This window comes from Biomphalaria glabrata, chromosome 2 (genome assembly GCF_947242115.1).
Source record: "Biomphalaria glabrata chromosome 2, xgBioGlab47.1, whole genome shotgun sequence".
In the NCBI taxonomy this organism is placed as follows: domain Eukaryota; kingdom Metazoa; phylum Mollusca; class Gastropoda; family Planorbidae; genus Biomphalaria; species Biomphalaria glabrata.
In genome coordinates, this window is record NC_074712.1 from 54,865,141 (window position 1) to 54,877,009 (window position 11,869).

An 11,869-nucleotide genomic window follows, 5' to 3' on the forward strand; every position below is an offset into this window, starting at 1 on the left:
ATAGCACTCAGAAAGCCTTGCAGAACGATGCATTCAGATACAACCAGAGAATCTCAGTTAATAGGTGCAGTTACTGTGCTCGAAATGGAGCACCTGCATGTAGTGCCTGTATGTTGCAAATGCATCTAGCACCTGTATATAGCACCAGCATGTAGCACCTGTATGTAGCACCTGCATGCAGCACATGTATGTAGCACCTGCATGCAACACTTGTATGTAGCACCTGTATGTAGCACCTGCATGTAGCACCTGTATGTAGCACCTGTATGTAGCACCTGCTTGTAGCACCAGCATGTAGCACCTGCATGTAGCACCTACATGTAGCACCTGTATGTAGCACCTGTATGTAGCTGTTCTTTTTATATACTGAGATTCTTTTTGTTTTCTTTCATCGTCGGTCCAAGAGTCCTGAGACACAGACGTTACACTTGACTGTTTCATCGTCGGTCCAAGAGACCTGAGACACAGACGTTACACTTGACTGTTTCATCATCGGTCCAAGAGACCTGAGACACAGACGTTACACTTGACTGTTTCATCGTCGGTCCAAGAGACCTGAGACACAGACGTTACACTTGACTGTTTCATCGTCGGTCCAAGAGACCTGAGACACAGACGTTACACTTGACTGTTTCATCGTCGGTCCAAGAGACCTGAGACACAGACGTTACACTTGACTGTTTCATCATCGGTCCAAGAGACCTGAGACACAGACGTTACACTTGACTGTTTCATCGTCGGTCCAAGAGACCTGAGACACAGACGTTACACTTGACTGTTTCATCGTCGGTCCAAGAGACCTGAGACACAGACGTTACACTTGACTGTTTCATCGTCGGTCCAAGAGACCTGAGACACAGACGTTACACTTGACTGTTTCATCGTCGGTCCAAGAGACCTGAGACACAGACGTTACACTTGACTGTTTCATCATCGGTCCAAGAGACCTGAGACACAGACGTTACACTTGACTGTTTCATCGTCGGTCCAAGAGACCTGAGACACAGACGTTACACTTGACTGTTTCATCATCGGTCCAAGAGACCTGAGACACAGACGTTACACTTGACTGTTTCATCGTCGGTCCAAGAGACCTGAGACACAGACGTTACACTTGACTGTTTCATCATCGGTCCAAGAGACCTGAGACACAGACGTTACACTTGACTGTTTCATCGTCGGTCCAAGAGACCTGAGACACAGACGTTACACTTGACTGTTTCATCGTCGGTCCAAGAGACCTGAGACACAGACGTTACACTTGACTGTTTCATCGTCGGTCCAAGAGACCTGAGACACAGACGTTACACTTGACTGTTTCATCGTCGGTCCAAGAGACCTGAGACACAGACGTTACACTTGACTGTTTCATCGTCGGTCCAAGAGACCTGAGACACAGACGTTACACTTGACTGTTTCATCATCGGTCCAAGAGACCTGAGACACAGACGTTACACTTGACTGTTTCATCGTCGGTCCAAGAGACCTGAGACACAGACGTTACACTTGACTGTTTCATCGTCGGTCCAAGAGACCTGAGACACAGACGTTACACTTGACTGTTTCATCGTCGGTCCAAGAGACCTGAGACACAGACGTTACACTTGACTGTTTCATCATCGGTCCAAGAGACCTGAGACACAGACGTTACACTTGACTGTTTCATCGTCGGTCCAAGAGACCTGAGACACAGACGTTACACTTGACTGTTTCATCGTCGGTCCAAGAGACCTGAGACACAGACGTTACACTTGACTGTTTCATCGTCGGTCCAAGAGACCTGAGACACAGACGTTACACTTGACTGTTTCATCGTCGGTCCAAGAGACCTGAGACACAGACGTTACACTTGACTGTTTCATCGTCGGTCCAAGAGACCTGAGACACAGACGTTACACTTGACTGTTTCATCGTCGGTCCAAGAGACCTGAGACACAGACGTTACACTTGACTGTTTCATCGTCGGTCCAAGAGACCTGAGACACAGACGTTACACTTGACTGTTTCATCATCGGTCCAAGAGACCTGAGACACAGACGTTACACTTGACTGTTTCATCGTCGGTCCAAGAGACCTGAGACACAGACGTTACACTTGACTGTTTCATCGTCGGTCCAAGAGACCTGAGACACAGACGTTACACTTGACTGTTTCATCGTCGGTCCAAGAGACCTGAGACACAGACGTTACACTTGACTGTTTCATCGTCGGTCCAAGAGACCTGAGACACAGACGTTACACTTGACTGTTTCATCGTCGGTCCAAGAGACCTGAGACACAGACGTTACACTTGACTGTTTCATCATCGGTCCAAGAGACCTGAGACACAGACGTTACACTTGACTGTTTCATCGTCGGTCCAAGAGACCTGAGACACAGACGTTACACTTGACTGTTTCATCGTCGGTCCAAGAGACCTGAGACACAGACGTTACACTTGACTGTTTCATCGTCGGTCCAAGAGACCTGAGACACAGACGTTACACTTGACTGTTTCATCATCGGTCCAAGAGACCTGAGACACAGACGTTACACTTCACTTGACTGTTTATGATAAAGTACTTCTACGTGCACATACAAAAAAAAAAGACTACCTGAATCAACGATTTATTTATTTAACAATTTAAAAATTGGACACTGAAATAAGGAAACCATCAGTCACATTTCTAATCAACATTTAAAGTTTAAGCATATTTTGTGTACTTCGCTTTGTGCCAATTTGAAACCAGCAGACAAATCAAGTCTAGAAACATAAAAATTAAAATAAATTTAAATTATTCTGCAATTCAGCTTGTATATTAAAAGCTCGAATTTTAAAATTATGATTAATTTTTTAATTTTTTAAAATCGTTTTTATAAAACATTTGTTGGGCCGGATTAAACTATTTCGCATCCCGGACTTGGCCCATGGTCGGTAGTTTGCCCATTACTGGGAGTGAGGAAAGTAAAAGGAACCTGTGTACGAAATTTAATGCGAATCCGTACAACAGTGTAAGAGATCTCTTGATCAATCAGTCAATCAATTTATTACTTAGAAATATAATATAGATTAGCTCAATGGTATTAATTATTCAAGTTTAATAAATTCCGAACCTCTATGCAAATATTTATGTCGTGTGTGTTTACTAGCATAAACAAGGCCGACATCGAACTTGCAGCACGTGAAAGAACTAACCCCCCCCCTCCCCCTCTACTACACACCCATTTCACAAACGTATCTACATCAGGCCGTATGTGGGGTGGCGAGTGAGAACAACCGGGGGCGGTAAGGAGATTCTTGACTAGTTAGTTTCGGACCTATCTTTCAGAAATAAAGATGATCACCTTCTAACCCTAACCTCTTGCCGGATGACATTAGGAGGGTATGGGTTCGAACCCAGGACCACAGAGATGAGGCAGCCACAACACAATAAAACATGGAGGCTAGACTCTCCAATCGTGAGGTTACACTTCAGGTAGGAAAACTTCGTTGATACGTTGATACGTTGATAGGCTTCTTCTTAGTAACAAATACGTTATTAACAAATTCATTCATCGATCTTAACTTTTTATAACATTTTTTATGACATTTCATTACCAACGTAGGCCTACTTTAAAAAAAAAAAATAATTAAGCTTACATTTATCACTTCAAAAATTGTGTAGATTAAAATATTAATTACTCTAGGGTCAATGCAATGCATTATATGCAACATAATATAATCAACACAAGTCTTATGAACTGTTTAATAAGATACTTAAAATTGGTTACTATAGATTACCATGTGACAATCTCCGGTATTCAGGAATATGATTCAATTAGAACACAACATATAAGAAAAGCTGCATATAGATTATAAGCTAAACTCTATAGACTACTAATATGTTCAGGTTTTTCAATACAAAAAAGAGTCTACACTTGTTTATTAAAAACTAAATCTTGGACATGCAGATTACAAAGTGAAAAAAAGGTATTTTGATGCAACAACTTTTATTTATAAAAAAAAATGCATTCACATTTTCCAGACAAAAATCTAAAATATTTATTTGTTCTGTATACAAATTATTGAATTTTCAAATTTACTATCTTAATTGTAAAATACAATGTAAACTAATTGTTCTTGATATCTGGCAGTGCATCAGCCGTTTTTTCTCGTTTTCTTTAAAGTTGAACTGATGCCAAGAGTGGTTGTTACTTTGGCTGTTGTGGTTGTTGTCGTTGCTGTAGTTGAAGTACTGCGCGTGGTAGTTGCAGTGGTGTTGGCTAGAGACGTCAAAGAACCTGACGTCAATCTGCTGCACTCGTCACTTATGGCGTAGAGTAGGGGGTAAGCTCCTTCGCCGCAAAAAGTTCCCCGGAAGTCGTCCATATCTAGCGCCCATACCATAGTACCACCAAAGCCATTGTCTTTGATATATCTGACCTGTTCAGAAACGAACCAGCACATCAAGTTATACACTTCACTAAACCACAATATCACAAAGGGAATTTAACGTAATGTAAACAAAAAACTGACTACAAATTTAAGGCAGCGTAATGCAAATATACAAACTAAAATCTTTGTAATTCATTTAGATCAAATGTTTGATCATTTTATGTGCATCCTATAGAACAATAAGAATTACATACGTACTATGACATGGGGGAGAATTGCCGACGTGCTTCTAATACATTTAGTTATTTCCCAACGATCAAGTTAAGTGGATCGGCCACCGAGTGAACTACCTGCCAATCAACCAGAAAACGCCAACGAAGAATTCACTCTGCATGGTAGGAGGCTAATCAAAGTACAGATTGATAAAAGAAAGTAAAGTTCCCCTTTCAGACCTTGCAATCTATAGGGCCAACGGTTAACGAGCAGGGTGTCATGTGGCCAACACAACGACCAACCGCCTTTACTTTACCCCAACTAAAGTCAGGTACCCATTAGAGTTAGGTGGACTCAGGGGCGCCCTAAAAGTCCGGAAATAAAAAATCCCAGTCTTTACCGAAATTCGAACCCAGGACCCCAGGTTCTGAAGCCAAGCACTTAACCACTCAGACACCGCACCCACTACAGATTGATAGATGCAGTTGAACATCAAAATGAGAAAACATTACGCTTTAGAATGTCTCACTATACATAACATATTTTAAGTTTTTTTCCCCCCGATATGACAATTGGCTAATTAATATGGATTTATTTACTTGAATACTGAACATTGATTATTTTTACTTGATCATTGATTCAACTCATTTTTGTAAATTCGAATATTGATTCAGCTCATTTTTTACTCGAACACGATTCAATTCATTTTTACTCAAACACTGCATCAACTCATTTTTGGCCCAAAAATCGATTCGACTCTCCCCTTGGCTGTACATGCTGTACATCTCTAGTGAACACATTGACTTTCTACTAGCAGCTGTTTAGAATGGTCAGAGGGAGTCCTGGCAATCAAAGGAACGTTCGGATATTACGTCACGGCTAAGGGGGGAGGGGGTATACAAACTTGGTACAAGGGGGGAGGGGGTATACGAACTTGGTACCATTTGTTACAAGATTTGTCAAGTAACAAAATAGAATAGAAAACTGAGCACGTCATCGAAAAGCCGAAAGAATTCGATACTTTTCCCATTATTTTTATTGATACCATAATGAAAAATGTAATTTATGTAAATGATAATTAATAAATAAATTAATAAATTCAAATTTCGTGTTATGTTCTTGAGAGGGGGGGAAGAGAGGTATTGAGTTTTGTTACGATTTGTTACTAGTGGAGGGGTAGGTGGTAAAAAGGGATTATTGGTGTTACGTAATATCCAGACGTCCCCTAATGTATTTAGACTATGGAATGACAATTATTTTAAGTTTACTAATTAAGATCTAGTTTCAATTTAACTCAGACTTTGTTTCAAATAAAAACCCAGACCTTGTTTCTTAAACTTTGAGCATTGTCGTAACCAACCCAGACATTTCCTTTCACCAGGTAAGGAACTTGTTGATCTTTGATCAGGCTCACGGTGGCACCGCTTTTCAAGTACTCACATACCTGAAAGTGAACAGTCTCAGAAAGTGAACATCTCAGAATGTGAACATCTTAGAAAGTGAACATCTCAGAAAGTGAACATTCTCAGAAAGTGAACATCTAAGTCGAACACTTCACACTGTGCCGTTCTAATTTTGTTTCATTCTGCAGGGTTGTCATAGTAAGCAACAATGTCAAAAAAGTCGTCTTTTTACAAAGCTAATATTAACTCACTCTGTCTGTCTGGTAAAATGTTTGAACACGTTATTTTTCCCACGCCCAATCTCGAATCAAGTTGAAATTTTGCACAATTTTTTCTTCCACCTGCTGACAAAACAAGAATCAATAAAATAAATTGACCAATTTGTAAATTAATTATTGGTAATTAATTATTTTGTTTGGTATCGAACAAGGGAAAGAAATTGTACTTGACAGAAAAGGGGTATCAGACTCATAACTTTTCCATATTGCATTCATGAATAAGTAAAACACATAAGAAGATTTTATTTAAACAATAACTTCAGCTTCGTATAAATAGCGAGATCTATAGCTATATTGTGGCAAATCTCTTCAAAAGTTATTGAATTATTTACTAGGAAATCGTGTGTCAAATATTAATTGGTATTTATTAAAAATGTAAATCAAAGAAAAGCATTCACCTCATAGTAAGCTAGGATACCAGGCGCTAGTGTAAACTTTCCCATTGGACCAGGGCCAGTGGCGGCGTCACCAACGTCTTGTTTATTTGAATCTTTCAAGGTAAAAGTGCGGCCGTATGTAGCTAAGCCAATGTTGATTTTCTCTTTGGGAGCTCCTTTTGAGACCCAGTAGTTGGCACCATAGTTCTATTTATACAAACAACACGACGTTTATAGTTGGCAGCACACATGTTAAAGATACACATACCATTTAAAAGGTATGGCCACGTTTGTTGCTTCGAGTTAGCGATGCGTGACGAAAGCTAGCTTTAGTTTTAGCTACTTCTAGATAATAAGTTTTAAAATTCCTAAAATTGGCTTTTGCTATAAAACCAAACTTATTAGTCTACTAGTGTTGGCCGTTGTTCTATTGAGGAACTCTTTTTTTTTTTTTTACATCACACTTTGTTTGGACTCACGCTTGTCAGTAAATAAGTCTATGCTTGACTTCTTGACATAGTTTTGGACATTAGTTTGACATAGGTTTGGACATTAGTTTGACATAGGTTTGGACAATAGTTTGACATAGGTTTGGACATTAGTTTGACATAGGTTTGGACAATAGTTTGACATAAGTTTGGTAAATACTTTGACATAGGTTTGGATCATAGTTTGACATAGGTTTGGACATTAGTTTGACATACTTTTGGACATTAGTTTGACATAGGTTTGGGTATATAAATAATTTAAAACGTGCTAGTAAAAGTGTTTAACTCTTTCTCTCCTAATCGACGATACCATCGTTGATTTGACCCAAATTGAATTAAATTAATGTTTAATTTTATAAACTTGACTTTGTGTTATATAAAAAGAGCATGATATCCCTTTAAATATATACCAAATACAACATTTTCTGATAAGAAACAACAAAGCTATTGAAGCTTAATCAAAACAGGGGAGTGAAATAGTAATGAGCAAAATGAAGAATTCCTTCGAGACGTTGAAACCTAATAACGGAGAGAAAGAGTTAATAAACATTTATACTGTTAACGGGGCTTTAAGAAAAATTAAATGAATGAATTTCAATTCTCACATTTCAAAGAAGGACTTTTAGCTCTTCTAATGATAATATAATATTATTAATAATTCGTTGCGAAGCGGGCGACCTCAGTCCATCAAGGCTAAAACCGAACGGCCTAAAAACTCGTTCGTCCCTCATTCTGTCAGCCTGTATCAGCGCTACTCTTGGACTAAAAAGGATCAAGACGTCTGTGTGTAGTCACCCACTAAACTTCTCTTCATGTTGTGCCTGTTCTGTTCAGGGCCGGTCTTAGGCCACTGCGACCGCATAGGGCCCCGCGCTTTCATAGGCCACGCTCTACTTCTAAGTGTAATTATTAAATTGCAAAATATATACGAAAAATTCCTCTAAATCTCATGAATTTATTAAAATCTCCTGAAAAATAGACAAAATTGTCATTTGTGGGTGTCATTCATTGCAGAAAACGCCAATCGTACATTCGATAAAAAAAAAAGGCATTGTCAGCTTTCATGTAATATAATGTAATAATCGGGCGAATTTTCCCCATAACCGTAGGTCTCAATATTTTATTTACTTTTATAATCACTGGCATATAAATATGTCATAGGTTGCAATGTTCGTAAAGTAATGTTAATTTGATCGCAATTTTGTACTTAGAGGTCTACTAAAGAATGAATACAATTCAAAGTCGAATTTATTTTCTAATACTAAATCTTAATTTTCAATTTTTATCTTTATTCCCACACACACTAGGCCCTGCGCAATCGGTTTCGCATAGGGCCCGGCAATTGTTAGGACCGGCCCTGGTTCTGTTTATGTGGAATATTGTTGCTATAATCTTATTGTAAAAGTCCTTGTAATCACAAAACATTTCCAATAAGATCGATAAAGCAGTCTTAGTCTTAATTCAAATACAATTTCTAAATATGTTCTTTCTAATACTATTTTTAAAAAAGTATAAAATTGGATAACCAATATTTACATGCGTATAATATTTTAAGCTGAACGCTAGTTTTAATTTTGAATACTTTTGATCGTAAGCGTTATTATCTATAAGTCATGGGCAGGCCATTACTAGTATATTGATGGTCTACTGATTTTTTAAAATTATATTGTATACGGCAATCTAAACGCTTAACATGATCTTCAGCGACCAGCCTTTCTATTTACATTGACTGTCGTGTTACTGAGAACCGCAAGTTTAAAGCAAGTTAAAGTCTTACCACATTCAAAGTAGCATTTTCCCCAATTTCTGATATACGTTGGTAAAGTGGGCTATTATGTCCTGTGTAGGGATGCCAGTTTCCATGGAGATCATAGGACATCAGATTGATAAAATCCAAGTGACTGCAAGAAAAAGTTGATAGAAACCAAACAATTCATTGAGTTAATGTTCTTGACGAATTAATTAATCGTACAACAAATCTAAATAGCAGAGCCTAATATAACTCCATCCCCGTAAAGTAATTTAAAGGCATTAGCGCTGAGTTGTAACCTACATGCTGATCAGACATTAGCGCTGAGTTGTACCTACATGCTGATCAGACATTAGCGCTGAGTTGTACCTACATGCTGATCAGACATTAGCGCTGAGTTGTACCTACATGCTGATCAGACATTAGCGCTGAGTTGTACCTACATGCTGATCAGACATTAGCGCTGAGTTTGTACCTACATGCTGATCAGACATTAGCGCTGAGTTGTACCTACATGCTGATCGGACATTAGCGCTGAGTTGTACCTACATGCTGATCAGACATTAGCGCTGAGCTTGTACCTACATGCTGATCAGACATTAGCGCTGAGTTGTACCTACATGCTGATCAGACATTAGCGCTGAGTTGTACCTACATGCTGATCAGACATTAGCGCTGAGTTGTACCTACATGCTGATCAGACATTAGCGCTGAGTTGTACCTACATGCTGATCAGACATTAGCGCTGAGTTGTACCTACATGCTGATCAGACATTAGCGCTGAGTTGTACCTACATGCTGATCAGACATTAGCGCTGAGTTGTACCTACATGCTGATCAGACATTAGCGCTGAGTTGTACCTACATGCTGATCAGACATTAGCGCTGAGTTGTACCTACATGCTGATCAGACATTAGCGCTGAGCTTGTACCTACATGCTGATCAGACATTAGCGCTGAGTTGTACCTACATGCTGATCAGACATTAGCGCTGAGTTTGTACCTACATGCTGATCAGACATTAGCGCTGAGTTGTACCTACATGCTGATCAGACATTAGCGCTGAGTTTGTACCTACATGCTGATCAGACATTAGCGCTGAGTTGTACCTACATGCTGATCAGACATTAGCGCTGAGTTTGTACCTACATGCTGATCAGACATTAGCGCTGAGTTTGTACCTACATGCTGATCAGACATTAGCGCTGAGTTTGTACCTACATGCTGATCAGACATTAGCGCTGAGTTTGTACCTACATGCTGATCAGACATTAGCGCTGAGTTTGTACCTACATGCTGATGTCGCTAATCTCATAGGCAGCGTCAATTGTTTCTTTTCCCACCGACACAGCAGCCGACAGCAGCAGGCGTGATCTACCAGACAGCTGACTCTCTTGTCGAAATGCCGAAGCAAGTTCCTGGACAGAGAAGTGACGTTACTCTACAGACCTTTATCATTAAGACTAATTATTATTTGAATTATTGAACTGTTTAAGATCTGATTATATTGAATTATTATATGAATTATTGAACTGTTTAAGATCTGATTATATTGAATTATTATATGAATTATTGAACTGTTTAAGATCTGATTATATTGAATTATTATATGAATTATTGAACTGTTTAAGATCTGATTATATTGAATTATTATATGAATTATTGAACTGTTTAAGATCTGATTATATTGAATTATTATATGAATTATTGAACTGTTTAAGATCTGATGATATTGAATTATTATATGAATTATTGAACTGTTTAAGATCTGATTATATTGAATTATTATATGAATTATTGAACTGTTTAAGATCTGATTATATTGAATTATTATATGAATTATTGAACTGTTTAAGATCTGATGATATTGAATTATTATATGAATTATTGAACTGTTTAAGATCTGATGATATTGAATTATTATATGAATTATTGAACTGTTTAAGATCTGATGATATTGAATTATTATTGAATTATATTTCAACGCTTTCAACACGAATACAATACTTGAACGAGTTGGGTGAATCTGTGCTTATCTTCTGGTGGGCTGCCTCGAAGGGCCGGGTACTCCCAATCGAGGTCAAGGCCGTCAAAATTGCGGTCTCGCAGGAACTTGATGCTGGTCTGAATAAAATCCTGGCGCGTCGCCGCAGAGGCAACCATCAAAGAAAATGAGTATGTACCCATGGTGTCTCCGCCTACTGCTAGCATTGTTTTCAGCTGAGTGTTGACTTTTTTTAGGTCATTAAATCTTGAATATCTAGAAAACAAAAATTGTAGCTACAGTATATTCCATATACAATTTTTACCTAGTGGCAATGAAGCCCTAATGTAATAGCTTGTAATTACACAATGGCATTGAAGCCCAAATCTATGTGACATTAACAAATTTAGTAATTTTTATTGGAATTGTAAAACAAATAATGTTATTGTATAATAATATCTCTGTCATGTTTCATGTCATGGATTATTAAAAATGTCTATAAATTACTCGATTAAAAAAAAACACAAAAAAAAAAACAAATGTGATTTTTATGAACAAAAAAACCCGTTGAGTACTCTATTTACAGCCCTCGCGATTTATAGGGCAGAAGATGTGAAGGTAATATGTGTCGCCTACGGTTAACGAGGGTGTCATGTGCCGGCACAACGACCAATCGCCTTTACTTTCACCAATAATGTTAAGTATCCGTTAGAGTAAATTAGACTCAGGGGCGTTATAAAATCGCCCAAATTAAAAAAAAAAGATGGCAGTGTTCACTTTTATTTTCATAATATTTGTATTAATACAATTTACTATAAACTTTATCTATACATCTAAAAATGAGATCATCAATTGTTCAGACTTTCATCTCGTAGCATGTGAAGAGGAGCGATAGCAGGCCAAGCACAATGAAGTAGCAACAAGGTCTACTGACAAAGGAAAAAAACGTATCAAAGGGCCAAAGACTGACCCCTCCAGAGTGCAACAAGGTTCTACTTTCACCACAAGTGAAGTATGCAGGC

At 38.3% G+C, this 11,869-nt stretch overlaps 1 protein-coding gene across 1 annotated transcript in view; it reads right to left on the reverse strand.

Moving 5' to 3' along the window:
• The window catches only part of LOC106074543 (uncharacterized), a 29,353-nt gene that overhangs the window by 11,166 nt on the left and 6,318 nt on the right, over positions 1 to 11,869 (reverse strand). Inside the window, exons 4-10 of the mRNA XM_056021227.1 lie at positions 10,871 to 11,123; positions 10,157 to 10,281; positions 8,891 to 9,014; positions 6,647 to 6,832; positions 5,892 to 6,011; positions 4,119 to 4,402; positions 75 to 457 (exon numbers count right to left, since the gene is read on the reverse strand). Of these exons, the coding sequence (XP_055877202.1) occupies positions 75 to 457; positions 4,119 to 4,402; positions 5,892 to 6,011; positions 6,647 to 6,832; positions 8,891 to 9,014; positions 10,157 to 10,281; positions 10,871 to 11,123 (1,475 nt within the window). The remainder of the gene's footprint in view (positions 1 to 74; positions 458 to 4,118; positions 4,403 to 5,891; positions 6,012 to 6,646; positions 6,833 to 8,890; positions 9,015 to 10,156; positions 10,282 to 10,870; positions 11,124 to 11,869) is intronic.